Source organism: Xiphophorus couchianus, chromosome 8, assembly GCF_001444195.1.
Source record: "Xiphophorus couchianus chromosome 8, X_couchianus-1.0, whole genome shotgun sequence".
In the NCBI taxonomy this organism is placed as follows: Eukaryota; Metazoa; Chordata; class Actinopteri; order Cyprinodontiformes; family Poeciliidae; genus Xiphophorus; species Xiphophorus couchianus.
The window spans coordinates 18,807,487-18,824,728 of NC_040235.1; the positions used below are offsets into that span (position 1 = coordinate 18,807,487).

The 17,242-nt window shown below is 39.3% G+C and overlaps 1 protein-coding gene and 1 long non-coding RNA gene across 2 annotated transcripts in view; one reads left to right on the forward strand and one right to left on the reverse strand.

The window, feature by feature from the left end:
- The window catches only part of hcn1 (hyperpolarization activated cyclic nucleotide-gated potassium channel 1), a 75,002-nt gene extending 65,030 nt beyond the window's left edge, over positions 1 to 9,972 (reverse strand). Inside the window, exons 1-2 of the mRNA XM_028025947.1 lie at positions 9,265 to 9,972; positions 1,955 to 2,378 (exon numbers count right to left, since the gene is read on the reverse strand). Of these exons, the coding sequence (XP_027881748.1) occupies positions 1,955 to 2,378; positions 9,265 to 9,620 (780 nt within the window). The 5' untranslated portion in view covers positions 9,621 to 9,972. The remainder of the gene's footprint in view (positions 1 to 1,954; positions 2,379 to 9,264) is intronic.
- On the forward strand, positions 1,069 to 16,832 carry LOC114149861 (uncharacterized). Its single transcript, XR_003596622.1, has 4 exons — positions 1,069 to 1,477; positions 2,126 to 2,128; positions 11,980 to 11,985; positions 16,822 to 16,832. It is a non-coding gene; the product is annotated as an uncharacterized LOC114149861 (long non-coding RNA).
- The last annotated feature ends 410 nt before the right edge of the window (positions 16,833 to 17,242 follow it).

Consider the following 17,242-nt stretch of genomic DNA (forward strand, 5'->3'; position numbering starts at 1 on the left):
AAAAATGTTTATATTCTGAACAAGAAATCACAAAGTGTAATCCAGCACATTGACCTTTTAGTGTAGCACTATTGCTAACTTTAGCATTAGTGCTAATGTTAGCACTAACTTTAGCATTACAGCATTGCTGTTGCAGTATTTGCTGCAACAGTAATGCTGCAAATACTATTGCAGCATTTCACAACAGTACTTACAAATCAGCCTTCTCTTGCTGACTGTCAAGGCTTGTCAGGCTGTTATTCTTCATTTTTTTGTACCCAAAATGTTGGGAAAACAATTTAGAATTGATGGCAGCTTTTTCAATGCTTCTGTAATCAAGAGTTCCCAGGCAGCCTAACCAGACATCTTTATTAGGCAACAGTGCAGCTATAAAATTGCTTCCTCTTTAACTTCAAAATAAGAGTCCTAATACAAGCAGGATATTAAGAACAGCTTATACTCACTTCACCAGACCAAATCAGGCTAACAGCAACTAGGTAGTTTTTTGCAAGACAGACTTCCCTTTCACAAAACATACTGAAGTGTGTTAGTATTATGCAATCTTGACTCAACAGATATCGTATTCCTGGTTTCCACTTGCAAGGAGGACAGTACTGTATGTAGTTATTAGCAGGAAAGACATTTTAACACAAGACTTTGTGGAACTGAGGTGTTAGAATAATTATCTAAGTTCATTTACTTGTGAGTTTATTTGAAAGGTTATGTTTTCATATTATTATTTTGTGTGTAGTTTAGTTGACTTCTTTTCTTCTGTGAAATACTATTAACCATTTGTAGGATGTTTGCCTGGAGGCTAGAGACTTTGACATTCCTGTGGTATCAGCTTCCATCTGTAATTGATTAGTTGTGGTCAGTTGCATGCCCTTGTAAGGGCATGTCCACAGGCGGTGCCAGAATGTAAAGACGGTTGGTCAATTCTCTGTGTGAAGAAGCCCAACCTCCTTTTTCTATACAATAAAGAGAAATGCAGAGAAAGATCTAGCAGAGTTGATCCAAGACAGTGTTTTACAGCGATTTGTCGCGTCTCGGATCTTCCCTCATTTTCTGCAGAAAAGACAATTGCCTCCTACTTGTCCAGTTCTGCTCATTAAATGGTGGATGTGATCCATTCAATCTACGCTTCAATTATTATATACTACACCTCCAACAGATGGAAAACACCAAAACCCTGTAATCACCTGCTTCAAAAGACATGTTTCCAAATTAGTGTTTTCCCTGAATGTTAAGCATATGCAGATCTTCATTTTAAACCAATCTTGTAAAATAGGACTAAACAAACAAAACAATAGCTTAAACATGTGCTGCAGTTGTATAGTTTACATTCACCATCAAAACAATGAATATCAGTGTGAATTAAACAGTCCAGTTTAAATTACCTTTATAGAACAAACTAGATCTTACTGGTTATTTGTCTAAATCATTTTACATGCGTTCCTTAAACAAAATTCAAAAGAGTTAGACCTGGAGAAATTATAATGTCAATGTATGCGTACCTTGAAACAGAAAGCATGTACATGCCTAAGCAAAAGTGCCTCTGTACTCTTTTTTAAAATATCTATTGACTATAAAACTGTACTGGAATCTGTATATTAGTCTGATTACCACAATTAGTAAGAAAACATGCATAATTTAGGTGTGGAACATTACTTATGACCTGAAAATCACAAGAGCAGGATAAATCCTTTCACAACTGAAAATAATGAACTTTCTTTAAGTTTGAGATTGTTCTCACCACCATGTTGCATCTAACTTTACTGTGCAGAATTGTCAATGAGTAATGTAGCTTTTTATTGCATTTATTCAGTTATGTCTCCATAAAAACCCTCTAAAAATGGAACCGGGTGGTTTTAGATCCAGCTCACAAGCCCAAATACACACAGAATACTCACAACAACAACTACTTTGTCTTTTTTTCTCCTTTTAATCTATATGCAAAGAAATGGCATATACACACCTCCTCCCACTGATGTATATATCTGATGAGCCGGGACAATCTCAACAGACGCAGGAGACTGAGGATCTTGGTGAAGCGGACGATTCGCAGAGCACGTGCAGTTTTATACACCTCCGAGTCAAAGCCTTTCTCCACTATTAAAAAGATATAATCCACTGGAATGGAGGAGAGGAAGTCCACCACAAACCAGCTCTTCAGGTAATTCATCTTGATGACCTTGGGGTCGAGGATGATCTCGGAGCTCTCCTCGTTGACGATCCCTGTCCTGAAGTTCATGACCAGGTCCACCAAGAAGATGGTGTCCGAAGCCACGTTGAAGACCAGCCAGGTGGTGGTGGTCTGCTCTGAGAAGAAGGTTATTCCCACAGGAATGATGATTAAATTCCCCATCATCATGATGAGCATTATCAAGTCCCAGTAGAACCTGCAACCGAAATACATGCAAATTAGTTAAGCAACAAAAGCAAGGCAGCTTTAGATAGTTAACATGAATTGATAAGATTGTTGTGTAATCTTAATCTCAATCGGTGGTTTTACTGATTTCAAGGTGGAACATTTAAAACTATGGCTTTTATTTTACTATGTGAACCCACAGGAAGCATGAAGATCCACACTAGAGTTATTGCCAGATCTCGTAACCATGATTCAAGGACACTGTTTTATCTATTGCAACCACTTACTGTCCCTTTCCAGGACTCTTTGGACTGAGACCCTCTCATACTTCACAGCCCTCTTAATGTCCCTGCGCTCTGCCTTGCTGTGCAAAAAAAAGAAAAGGAAAAAGGCAGGAGTGATTCATCAGTTCCCATGCTCTGTTCACCAAGCGTCCCAGGCCCCAGAAAAGGCTGAGCGACCACGAAATGAAAATAGATGCTTTCAGGAATCCTATCTCCTTCTAAAAACTCTCCGCTGACACCATCCTTGCTCGCTTCTGTCCCTGCCTCGCTGCCCGCTCTCTGACGTTACCGAAGGTGGAAATGGACTTGCTGGCTGCTTGGCAGGCTGCCTGTCTGATGGGAGGACCGGCCACACAGTAATGGATCTGTGTGAATAAATTAAACCAGGGCCTTGGCTTTATAAATACCCACAGATCATGTGTCCGATAATTGTCTTCACTTCGGCTGAAAAGCGGTCTTCAAGGTGGCTCATAAAACCCACTGAAGGTATTTTTACACCAGTAGCATATATTGAGCCCTGGAGTGGATGCTTAAGGAAATTGCATGATGCACTTTGGGTTTTTCATGCATTATATTCCTCTCAGGGGTGTTTTATTTTAAGGTATGAAGACAATGATAGTAATAAGAATCATCAATTAGACATTCTAACCATTAAGAGTAAAAAACTATACTTTTTGGCGGCTTGCTGTGCTACTGTAATATTCCATGCCTATAAACACATCCATGTTCCTTGAGCATCTGTCATGTTACAGCCACAGTGTATCCTATAGAAAAGCATGTTAGGGACAATTGTGTAGAAGAAAACATAAACATGATTTGGTACTTTCTTTTGCAAAAATAAAATCTGAAAAATCTAGTATGAATATGTAACTCATTTTTGCTGCAATTACAGCTGCTAGTCGTTTAGGGTATGTCTCAACTTGCTTTAAACATTTAAAAGAGAACTTTATTTTTTCCTTTATTTCTTTACAAAACCAATCCGGCACAGTCAGACTGGATTGTGTTTAGCTATTCTAAGCTGGATCTAGATCTGGACATTCAGTAGGGCGTTCTAACACATGAAATTGCTTTGTTCTAAACCCTTTTACTATAAATCTGGTTCATTATTTCTGTTCTGCGGGTAGGTGAACCTCCTATTTCCAGGATTGTCCTGTATTTAGTTCCATTTGTCTCCTATCAACTCTAGCCAGCTGTTTGTTGTGCATCTTTGTTCTTTGTCTGCAACAAACAAAACACAGGACTTTCTTCTTGTCACTTCTCCGTTAAGGACAGATAAGAGTTATATTGTCAAGAGATTCTCTCACCTGAGAGGTGGATCTCTGCAACTTCTCCTGTGCTACAAAGGAGCGTAGGTTGTTTTATACTGAGATTAATTTGGACTCAGGTGGACTCTTGGTTGCTAAGAATTGAATTTAGGGATATAAAATGAAAAAGGGCCTTAAATAATAAAATTGCAGTGCTTTTTCAAGAGATTGTAAAAACATTTTAACATTTAATTTTCATTTAATTTAAAAAATATGTCCTCGAGTTCCAAGGTTGTAATGTGACAAAATGTGAAAAACGTCAATACACAGCTCTGGGAAAAAATAGGAGACCACTGCACTGAACCTCATTGAAAACCTCATGGTTATTCCACCATATATTGATTTCTGAACTCTTCCTGAGTTAAAACATTAGTACTATTGTGTCTAAGTAAATGTGAACTTGTTTTCTCTGCATTATTTCAGGTCTGAAAGCACTGCGTGTTTTACGTTATTTTGACCATTTCTCATTTTCTGCAAATAAACACTAAATTTCTCCTTGGGATTTCGGACACATGCTGTCAATAAAAGAACAATGTTCATTTTACTCAAACATGTACCTATAAAAAGTTAAATCAGACTGAATTTTGAGTGGTCTTTTTTTCCAGAGCTGTATTTGCAAGGCACTGCAAGTAAAGCACAAGTATCTTTTTTTCTTAGTATTTATTTATTTTAAAAAAAACTTATATGCTGTGACTCATCTTTTCAGTTTTCAGAGACACCAAAACTGGAATATTTATACTGGGGGTGATGGGATCGAGAGTGAAGATGGAAAATGAAATGAGTAAAAAGATTATCTAAGCCTGTGGTTAAAGCAGGGAGTCATATTGAAGTTAAATAAGTTGAAACACAAACAGCAGCTCAAAAGGTTAAGCTGCAAGTCAAGGAAATCTTGGATGTTTTCCACTCGCAATAACATAATGAAAAGGACTGCCCACATCTTTTACATATTTTTATCTCTATCATGATTTGTTTTTGGGTGGTAATCATACTGTACATGACCTTTCAGACACTCACTTGAATAAGTAATCCAAAAGTTTGATCCAAAGCCCACCATTTTGGGTGATATTTCTTTACATGCGGTATGAATTTGTGTTTTGTATAGATCTAGTCCGTCATAAGGCGTTATATATGCCTTATGACATATATAAGGCATATATATTCTGCAGTGGAATTCATCCTCCAGCTCCTGGACAGTTTGGCCTCCAGTTTGTAGACAATGTTTCCATGAGTTCCTCTGAAAGACGATGGCATCTTTTCAGATGGGATCCTAAAGCTGAATTTGTAGACATTATGGCATTATGACGGACTAGGACAGTCATAAGGCAGAATGACAGACAGCATTCTGCCACTGCACTCATGTTTTCAGTCATCATTGGATTAAGCTCTTGGATTAATGGTCAAGTTCTCAGTTTATTCTCAATCCCAGTTAAACCAGTAGCAGTAGCTGTAACTGCACCTTGTACAACTCCATACAGCCTTTATTTATCCCCTTCTTCAGATTCAGTTCATGGACAGGGTGCATTATTCAAGCAGTGCACTCCTGTGCAGCACCAGCTTTGCAGTCAGTCACCTCGAGATGCACCGCACACGCTTCTTTCAAAGCTTCACACTGCAAATCACCCCGAACACCCAAACAAGTTGCTGTTGTCATTGATTTACATGAGCGACAGGAGCGAGACACAGCCGACTCCGCAGTAACACTGCAGACGTTTCTTCCTAAGTCAATCCAATATCTGCTGCATGACGATAGATTAAACAAGCATGTGTGACCCCTGAATATATATTTAAAAAACAACAAAAAAAGCAAAGAAATGAGACAAAATGTTCTTGCACACACCACGGCTTAAAGCTTTAAAAGACATGAACCTCAAACTAAAATTCCCAGGCAGAGGGATTCAGTAGTAGACCTAATCCTGCTTTAAATCAAGCCAGCACTTCTTTTTTTTTTTTTCTCAGATTTCCTTTTTACAACAAGTGATCCATCATAATCAGTGCCAGGCCAATCCTGCCAAGCAACAGAGGGAACCCTACATGATCTTAGTCAGCACAGGCTGGTCCAATCCAGTCTGCAATATAACAGGTAAGGCACGTAGTGAAAGGTAATGATGTAATGATGCTTGTGCAACGAGAAAAAACACAAACTTCTGGTCGGACATAGGGGTCCCGGGGCAATCTATGGATACAACTGCAAGATGCAGCAACAATGATTTACTCAATATTTGCGTTTATTGGTAAATGTCTGAATAGATTTTGTTTTTATGTGGTAAGAAATTGCAGAAGTTCTGGCTGATCAAATTTGAGCAATCATTTTGGAGTATATATTGCAAAATGAAATGCACGCACTATCCTCCGAAGGTTTAAACTGCAATAGGATTTCTGCTCTGTAAGACTAGCATTGCAATTTATTAGGCCAAGGCGCACCAATCAATTGGTCAGATATCAGAACTGGACATACTTTCCTTGAATTTTCTCTTAAATCAGCTCTGGCCAGTGATTCACATTTTTCCCTTATCCAATAAATGTACCAAAATAAGAACCTGCACAATTTTCTATCTATTAATGTCATTAACAGGAACATTCATGCATTTTTCTGAGTCATAAAAATCTAATAAAGGTTAGGAACAAATGATTTGATGCGTAAAAAATGATAACCCTTTAACTACTTGATTTTCTTGTTGAATTGAAAACCACTACCTTTACAAAACTATTGTGCGATAGTCTTTCTATTCGGAAATCCATTTTGGCCTGATCAGTGCATCTCTTGTATACAAAATAAAATTAAATTAACAATTTGCATCTTGAAAGCAGATTGTGTCAAAGAGTACAACAAAACATAACACAAACTGTGAAGCCAGGCATGAAGCCTCTCCGAAATAATCCATGAATAATAAATATTACTAACCTGCTATAAATCTTTAAGCAGGTACTGTGCACAAAGAATATGTTGCATATTGAGTTTCAAACACTCCCACCATGCATGGTGTCATCCATGTGTTGTTTATATGTATGCCTTTGGTCATACTACACTACTCTGCTTACATAACTAAACTAAGAAGGTAGCTTGTTCACCTAAAATACACTCGACCACTTTCAGAGCCGTAGTATCATTGCTTCTTTACATTGACTAAAGATTAAGAATCCCTTCTGTCAAATCACTCTTTGGAAAATGTCATTGAGAGGATAACCCGAGGGCAGCCTTCAACAGAAGGAGCAAGAAGGAGGAGGCCAGTCTGGCCTTTTTGCTGTGACATGTTCCCTTACATCTGCATGAGCAAAATTCTTGCCCATTATTGCTACAAATTCAAAAAGGAAGTATGGATTACACCTCATTATTCCTGTCGTGCCTTTTGGTCATCTTTAGAAAGGGTCAGTCTTCTTACGTAATTGTTTGCGGCTTCTACTAAGCTCATTGACTGTTGTTTGTCACTAATCCTTGCCCATCAAGTTTGCACTTCTGTGTAAACACAAGGACATCTGGAAGTGTCTATGTCTTTGACTATGCCTCCCTCCAAGTGTATAATATAGACAATTTCTACATTTTACCTGCAGAGTGGCTGGGCAGTGGGCCTGCATTGGATTCTGCCTTTAGTATGACAGCCTTGAGTTGACAAAATTTGTTTTCCACTATATTTATCTGCTGCTCAGGTAGTCACAATGCAGTCAAACGCCTACCAGACATACTTTTAGTAGCTTGTAAATACTAGTTTGAAAACATTAATACAGTGTCGTCTTGTAGTAGTGACTAGTGGCCACTTTTAGCTTGAGTCTTTGCTATTCTTGCATCCAAATTTTGCAGACACACAAATTTGTCTTTCTTCTAGATGTGAGAAAAATGTTTCAGCCACAACCTGCTCATTTCTACTCAGGACTCAAGCGTATTGGAAAATCTATTGCTACTTGTCTTCAACCTGAGATCAAGTGGCCCTTAAATCAGCAGCAGTGTACACAGAGTTCTGCATTCACAGCCCCTGCCCAATGCTCAGGACCACGGACAGCTCTGTGGTAGCGGCAAACAGAGGGAACAACTGGGATGACTGTCCTTATGCCAAAAGCCCACTGGTGCAAAAGCCAGACCAGATTAAATGCTTAATTGGTCAAGATGTGAACTGTAAACATGCGAACATGCAGCATGTGTGTTACTGGTCCTTCCTGTGTATGATCTGGTTAGTGCTCGAAATGTAAAACCAACTATCCGGATCCATTTGCTACACATCCTATGCTATAGGAATAACCATTTATTCCTATAGCATAAATGATATGCTATAGGTATATTTGGTATACTAATGGGCAAACTATGGAGCAAAGGATATATGCAAATTTGACAACTATGTAAATATCAATATCACTTGTTGAAGGAGTTATGAACTGCCTCTATGCTGCAGCAGCACATTCTCTCAGTAGGACAGCTGTAACAACAGCTTCTACAGAGTCAGTCTAATCAATTGATTTAGGTAGTTTTTTGTTTCGTTTCTGTTGTGTATTTGTTGAGTTCGCTGCTTTCGGCTAGAATCATGCCAGCATATGAAAAACAAATAGCAAAAATAAAATGTTCTGGAGAAAAAAAGAATGAAACGCTGGCTCAGCCGGTTGTAGATTGTGGAATATAAAAGATAAACATTTAATTTTGGGTTTCCCCATAATACTAATGGAAGAGTCCATGTCCAATATAAATTAGATGAGGCTGCCAAACTTTGAGATTTTCTGCCTTAATGTGTGGAACATGTGAGATATTCCAATGGAATCAACTCAAACACAGCCTTAAACCTCCTCTTTAGTTTCCCTAAATTTATTCAACATGGCAGTTTTTGCTTCTTCTTTCCCCTGCGTGATTTTACCGCATTCTGTGCATTATTTTTTTTTTCCTGCACGCAGGCCTTTCGCTTTACCGCCGCCTACAATGAAATGTTTACTACCGTGATGGTGCAGAGGCATTGTCACGTTGTGCCCAGGTGAAGTCGCCCCTTCAGATAGAGGAACACGTCGCCCGGTTTGTGTGAAACATGCAGGAAATCTGAGCTGTGAGAATGTTTGCAAATTCTGACATTCAGCAATCTTTTCCCAAGGACACCCCACCAATATGCATATTGCCCTTTTTTATTCTTATTATTTTAATTATGATTTTTTTTTTTTTTTTTTTAATATGCCGCAATGAATCAGCCTTGGAGCAGAGCCTCTCTGCCTGCAGAAGCCAGATTGCTTACATGCAGAGGTAGATTAGTGGATGCGCTTAGGGGCCAGGCTGTATGAGGCTACATCTCCCAGACCCTCAGGGTGACGGAGGGGATGCATTCAGAGGGAGGGGTGAGCAGGTGTCTGTTCCAGTCCTTACCTAAAATCGCTATATGGGTGAATGATCCAGTATCCGGCCGTCTGGACCCTCTCTTGCTCTTTCTCCACGGCTTTCTGACTGCCGAACATTCGCAAGGAGAACTTATTGACTCCGGGCTGCATCATCGCCCCGAATTGCCTCTGCATAAAACCATGCTGCCTGGACGCCCCGTCCAGGTCGTCAAAGCCGACCATGGCCTCTTCCCGCTCCCCCTTGAATCCCACGGAGTTGCCATGGTCCTTCGTGTTCTGGCTCCCCGTGTTATTTTTCTGTATCGAGTCTTGCCTCTGAAAAACATTATTCCCATCCGCCTTCTCCTCCTTGTTGCTGGAGAACGAATTGGATTTGTCTTCCATGGTGCTCCGAGTTTGCCCGTTGTTCTCTGTGGACAGAGCGCTCCGCCGCCTGCTCGCGAGAGAGGACCCGCCGTGGGCTCTGCTGGTTCTTCTCGGTGTCCTTCAAACTGTTCGGCTTCTCTTGTCTTCAAATGCGAGTGCTGCAAACTGAGACGGAGTGCACGGGAGCCCGGTGGATCAGGTTTCTTGGGTTACCGCCATCTACCGACGGCCCCGGCTCCTGCCGTGCAGCGTCTGTGCTTCATCCCTCACTCCGCACGGCACTGCGGTTTAACTGGCACATGCTCCTGCACCTTATTTACATAATGCTACAGGCGAAATGTGGCCCGTGAGATCCCTCTGTCCTCTTCTCCGAACATCTGTCAGAGAGGAGGGAGGAAGAGGGGGGGGGAGGTAGGGATGCATTAAAAAAAGTAATAGTTTTGGTTGTTAATTTATGTTTCGGTTTTGGCCTGAACGACGATATAAGTTTTATTTTTGCGCTAATATATGCATGATATATTTCATCACGATTAAAAAGATGCATGTAAGTTTGATCGACTCACAGTAGTATTTTTCAGTGGGGAGAATCATCATTTTAATGTGTTGAACTTCTCCACATTTTGCCAAATTTCAGTGGAATATTCTGCAGTATAGTAATAATAAGGTGCCCAATTGGGAAGCAGAAATAAAGGGAAGCATGTTTTGTTTGTTTGTTTTTTGCAAATTTTAATCTGGTAAAGGTGTGTCATGCATACGCATGTAGGATATGCATCCTACATGCATGTATTCTCAGCTGAATACACGCAGCTGAGAGCACAGCTGCGTGTATTCAGTGGTGTTTCTCTACCAGCTTTCCACAGCTAGACACTTAACTTTTTGCCCATTTGATCAAAAAGGTCAAATTCAGTCAAATTGGATGGAAGGCTGAAAAAGAAATCTCCCACAGCATGATGCTACCATCACTGTGTTTCACATATACAGGGAACATTGTGTTCAGGGTAGGACTCCACAATATGTGGTAGTACATCACTAGTAATATTAGGACTGTTTGAATGCAATGACGATTGGCCGTGAAGATGACTTTGAATTTATCCGTGTGATTAGAATCAGCCGTCTATGTATTTCTGGTATTATTTTTTTAATCTGTATTTTATATTAACTATAACACAGTGATAGCCAAAAACATGCCATATAAATCAGATTCACCACTTAGAAAGGCACATGATATTTGTATCACTCTGATCAACTAAACACTTGAATGCTCTTTGCTGATAAATTTCAGATCCATATAATTGGTGTGAAATAAGAAAAGTGTATTTCAAAGCTATACATTTTGAAACTAAAGTTATTTGTGAGACTAAAGAATAAAGGATTCTACACAAGGCCTCAATTTCTGAACAATTCTGCCAATGCTGAAGGATCCTAACTTGTATTATATCTTTTGGCCAGTAGGAGATAAGGTAAAATCACAGAATAAGCATTTTTTGTTTTAAATTTTACACATTAAGTTTGTCAGTGAAAGCAAACATAAACATTTATAGAAAAACACCAAGTGAAACTTTTCCACTGTGAATGACAAAGTAAGAACCAAACAATAACATGTGGAAAAGTGAAAAAAAATAAATAAATATGAGGAGAAATCAAGAAAGAGAAAAGAGAAAGTTTAAACATGAAACATTTTTCTGTGCAGTCATAGAACAAGAATGTGCTTTCTGTGTGACCCACGGGGTTTCCTCAAATTGTAAAGTTAGTGCTTACATGTTTGATTTTCTGTAAAATGAAATAATTGTGCATGTGTGGATTTCCGTTGCATGCGTTTCAATTTTTTTTTCTTTGAAGGAGTTGCTTGGTTTGTAGGGTCCATTATTTTGTTTTCATTTTTTTTAAAAACCAACAAAAATAATAACACTTTACACCGCACATTCAAAATATTACACGCAGCCAAATAATTTTTTCACTTTCTTTTTTTTTAGCAAATTAATGAAGCACATTGTGTTCCATCCTTTCAAAAAAAGAAAGTAACCATCACTGCTTTTGCACTGTGGCATTAGATCCACACACCACAACACCTCTGCTGGTCGTTTCAATGGCTTTACCAAACCACATCTATTCGTGTGTATCACTGGAGAGGGCATTACCTCAGATATTTGTTGCATGTTTGGATGTGGATTATGATGTAATGATCCAAATGTTATCGTAATTGAAGCAGACATTCCTTAATTTTTTTTATGTGTTCCCCCCCCTCCACTCCTACCCCACGCTTGTCAGCTGGTTTGGGTTGAGTTGGATTAGCTGGAATGCCAACTGTCTCCCCCTGCGCAAAGCTTGTGTAACTTTGGCTACTCTGTGAGTGACGCTGGGAGGGGTAGCGAGGGAGACAAATGTTGCATAACATTTTATGGCTTTAACTAATGCTGATATTGACCAAGTACAAATGCTAAATGGCCCCACTCACATGTCCAGAAAATAAATAACTGCACACTGAAATGCATTGTTAGTGCACTTTGTGTCAGATTTAACTTCATAATGCAGAAAACATGCAGGTATTATAGCACAAACACTATTTTGCTACATTATCTTAGTGCATGTCTAAGATAATCCCAGACAAATTTAGGTTGATGTCATATCATGCATAACATACAGAAAATGGTGACTGTAATACCCTTCTTTCTGCACGATAAACTGTGTCCTTGTTCCTTCTGATGGTCTCATTTGCCCTTCTGAAATTGCATTTACTGACTTAGATTGCATCCAGTCGTCTCTGCTTACAGTCAATGCCTCAAGTGGACATGAAACAGTTCATATCCCCTTTGCTTTGTTGGGTATTGCTCATGCCACACAGAGGCAGGAGAGCAGCACCTTGTTTCAGCCCCAAACTTAGCCCCCGTTTTTCTTTATTTTTTGCAGGAAAAAACTATTTATTTTGTATTTATCTTGTTCTTAGCATTTGTATAGTGGATTAAGCAAAACTGATTATTATACTTAGTCATTTCTAAATGCAAAAGTGTTAAAACAGCAAACCACATGGAACTAGATAAAAACAAACAACCTAAAAGTTTAACATAAAGTAAAACATGCAAATTCACTCTTGTCCTATGACCGACGACTTTAATTAAACTGTGATTGGGTCAGGGACTACGGTAGTGTTGTAATAGGATTGTGAGCTTTGGTTTGTGTCCAGTTGAGTCCAGCAGGGTATCATGGAGCAGAGGGATAAGGGTGAGGTGTTGGACAGGGACCAGCTTGAGCTGTAGGGCTTGCTTAATCTGCAAAAGGGCTTGAACAAACAAAGAGCATTATCGGTCAATAAGATAATTATGAGAAAGTGGTTTTAGGATTGCAAATAATATTTTGAGCATTTTAGAAAAGGCAGAAAAACAAATATTGCATACTACTTAATATTGTTAACTTGGAGAAGAATATTTAATATTTATATGGCCTCTAAGTCGGGGCCGAGTCGGGACCGACCTCTGAGTCGGGTCTGTTTGGAACTATCACCTGTAGAAAGTACATTTCTTGGACTTCCTACAAAATGAATCCTCCATTAAGAGGCAAATGTTGTCCAATCTTCATACAGGTGCGTCCTTGTAATTCTGTTTTGGACCAGACAATACTGAAAGTCAACAGAACACCAATGAAGACCCTACACATGTGAACATCTGTGATACTGTTTTGGAAGATATTGAATCAGCAGACTTTGAGGACTAGGAAATAAATGAAAACTGCTCATATGTGAACATTGGTGATGTAGTTTTGGAAGACATTTGGAAGATATTGAATCATTAAACTTGGAAGACCCCGGTCTGACTACTGTACAGGCCTCTGAGTTGGAACCTGCCTCCAAGTCAAAATTGTCCTCCAAATCGGGACCGGCCTCCGAGTCCGTACTGGCCTCTGAGTCCCTCTGAGTCGGGAGGAGTTGAAAAAGACAGAACCGTTCCCCTATTCCTTCTGATAAAAACGGTGGGTGAATGAAATCCAAACCTTTTATGGTTCCTGAGATATCAACATTTGTTTGGAGGCATCGTTTACATGGTGACTACAAAAAACATGCCACATGCAGCACGTAAAAAAAACAATGTCAAAAGCTCAAATTATTCCCATGTGTTGTTAAACAGCATAAAAGCTGTTAAACTAGTCAACTTCAAGGCTGTCATGCCTTGTGTCCTCCATGACAGCCCTGAAACTGGATGATTGATTGCCATTAATAGGCAGGACCTAAAACATCCACTGTGAAACACAACGGACATTTTATATTGTAATTCTCAATTCTGCCATAGGATGGAGCGGTTTCCCCCATGGGGTGAAACTCATAAAAAGCTGAATATTATAAAAAGTATGAGGTTTATGAATACCAAGAGATATAGCCGGCATTAGGAGATAGCTGTATAGTATAAAAGTTGAATGGTGAAAATAGCGCAAAGTATGCAGGAGAAGAAGCGCGGTGAAATTTACGAAGCAACCAGAAAAGTGGAACTCAATAGTCTGAATGCCTACAGCATTCACACCAATAAAAACTTATTTCATTGCATTAATTTTCAGTTAAAACAGCAAAACATAAGAAAATAAGCATCCTGCCACTTGTAAGTACACTACTCCAGAGTGAGTATAATATACTGTAGAACTAACACACACAGCAGGATGCAGCCAGTCCTAATGCCATACTGGGCTGAGTGCCTAAGCTGGATGTCACCCAGTTTTTTCACCTGATCTAAATTAGCTCAAACACAGAGACTTTAGAGATGATCACTTCAGAAGGTTTTTATGGAAAAATGTTTGGCACACTTCTACAAACTTTACGTACAATGTATGAAAATGATTAACCTCTAGGCCCCCATATCACAATTAGTAAAATCATAACATTTTATTTGTGTAATGAACAGAATGAACTGTTTGTTTTTTTCCAAACTACTGTATTTGTACTCAAAGAATAAAGCTTTCGAAGCTACTGCCTTGCCGTTGCTTAATTTCTTCTTGAACAACCTTGTAGAAGAGAAGTGGACAAAGTTCAACGCAACACATGGCACAGCTCAGATAAAGCAACTCAGCTACATGCACCTTTGGCCAGGGGAAACATATGCCTACATAGTGGATCAGGTGTTGATGGACCATTGACAGCCTTTCACTGCCTAATTCCAGATTTGTGCCATGCACAATGTCCACTTGCTAAGCGTAGTAATCCCAAAGGATTGGTAAGTATTTTTAGTAATGGATTTACTGACGTCCGTTGATCCCTTGATGGGTAGCGTCTTTCAGAACAGTCATGGAGGAGTGTTCAGCCGCCCAAGCCCAGCTGAATAAAGTGTTCATCAATGCATGCGTCAGTGTGAGGCTTGCAGATTTGTCACTTAGTTGCTTTCTGCTGGCTTAGGAAACCTGCATCAGGTTGCAACAAGGAGTCCCTCTGAGAATTCTGCAACTTGACAAAAATTCTGCAGTACAAATCATTTTATAAAAAGACATCCAAATGGTTTTCATCTGCCTGAATGTTTGTAAATTAGTATATTAGCTACAGAAATAAAAGCTATTGTCAAATAATTTTCCAATGAGGACTTTTTTGAAGAATAGTCTGAGTCACAGTCCAATACCTAATTAGAAACAATTATGTATACTTGAAAAATCAGTGCATTAAAATAACACTCTACATTTCGTCAGTATTACATGGCCGACATACAGTAGGTATCATCATTGTGTTCCACTTAACTAACTCTCTGGTGATGCATCAGATGCTGCAGTGTCAGCTTTTCTTGGGACCAGCAGATATTTTGTCTGGAGGACAGACATTTGTTTCCAAATAGATATTTGACTAAACACATTTTCTCTCTTTATTTTTTATTCAATTTTTGATTATGGTTGAGCAAAACTTGCAGAAAAAGTTGTTTTCCTGCCTTCTAAGCTTACAACTGGGCTTATTGCTTCAGAAGTGTTCCACACATCTCTCCTGGGCACCCAACATGGTCAAAGCACAGAAGAGCAGGTCACATGACAAAAATAGAAAATAGTCTCTCTTCACTGTGAACATCACCGATGTAGATTAGGGGAAACTCAGACCCTTGGTCCAACAAAAATAATGTGCCTAGTATAATATGGAATTTTGTAAAATATATGCATTGAAGTGCCAGTTTTAAAATCAACCAACACAGATTGCAGCTTTATGGGGCTCACTGGATCCAGCTGACAAAATATAAAAAAGTAGACCAATAACAGTTATTGAAATTTAACTTTGGACTGAGATTCAGGTAGAAAATACTTTTAAAAATCCCTTAACTTTCAGCAATATTCATGCTAGTTAAGCATTTGCTTAACTAGCAAACTTGAAGGCACTTGAACAGTGCCTTCTGATTTAGGCACTGTTCAAGGCATCTTATTTTCTACTGTATTTTTTTGCAGAACTCTTAAAACAGGGTGTTCTAGATTGAAGCTGCAATTATTGCCAACACTGCTGTTGTTGCCATGTAAGGATGTAGAAAGTTAGTATTGTCAATGTAAGCAAAACAATATTTAAGATTCTGTTTAAGAACTGTTCATCTGTTCATCGAATTGGGCTGTTGTCAAAGCCTAAAGTTCTTTTTGTACCTGCCCCAACCTGATATAGAGAGAGTAATAGCAGAATAGGCAAACCAGCAGCATGGATCTAAAATTTCATATGTTCATAAGTGTTCTGTGAACTGTAAAATTACATAAAGTCTAAAAAGAGAGACGGTCTCCATGTCCTGCACGGTGATTCTGGATGACGCATGATCGTTGATTCCCTCCCCTGCCTACTAATGCAGTTTTCGAACGCCGCCGTCCTGCGTGTGGCCAATCAATAAAATATTTGTGGCAATTTCACAAACGGCTGCGAGGCTGTCATAACATGTCAGTTCCAAGTTAGCGTGCCTGTCAGTGATTGGTTTCTGTAAAAGCTCCTGTGGACTGCGAATATATCTCACAGTGGAATGATTTTAACATTAACTTTAAACACTAATCTTTTCCATGTACTGTAGTTTGATTTAAATAATTGACTTATTTTAGTGAGAAATATTTTTTGGAAAAAACTGAACACAATGGGAAGAAGCATGTCTGGGATGTGTGCACGCTGTTATGAAGATAAAGCTCCAGAAAAAACAAACAAAACCAAAAAAAAAACAATAGCTGTGTTTCTGGCTGGGGTGAGCCTGGGATGAGTCTGAATGTTTATTTAAAGCTCAAAATAGTCAAATCGCCTGAACGCTAAAAGCCAGAAATTTTTGTGGCCGTTTGTAAAATCCATTAGTAATCCTCAGTGATCTGAAGCATAACTGAGCAGTGGAAAACACAGCCAGCTGCAGGCAGACAGACATCCATGTTTGTGCAGTTGAGGCACTGAACGAGAGGAAGGATTTTTGTCAACTGAATGAACACATTGTGTTCCTTTGTCAAATTTGGGTAAACACTGTTCCGCATTGGGTGCTACGTGCAGCCGGTGACGTCACCTATTTCCATCATCCGTCTCCTGCCTTATCCGTCTTTCTTCATCCAAGTGATCCTCTAAACTTCTTTTTCCCCCCTCTTTCCAACCTCCTGATACCTTTTCGGCCACCTCAGCTCTCTCCGTTTCTTAATTCTGTCACGGCACTAAGGCTTCCTGGTGTTTTGGTCTGCTGCCTCAGCAGAAGACC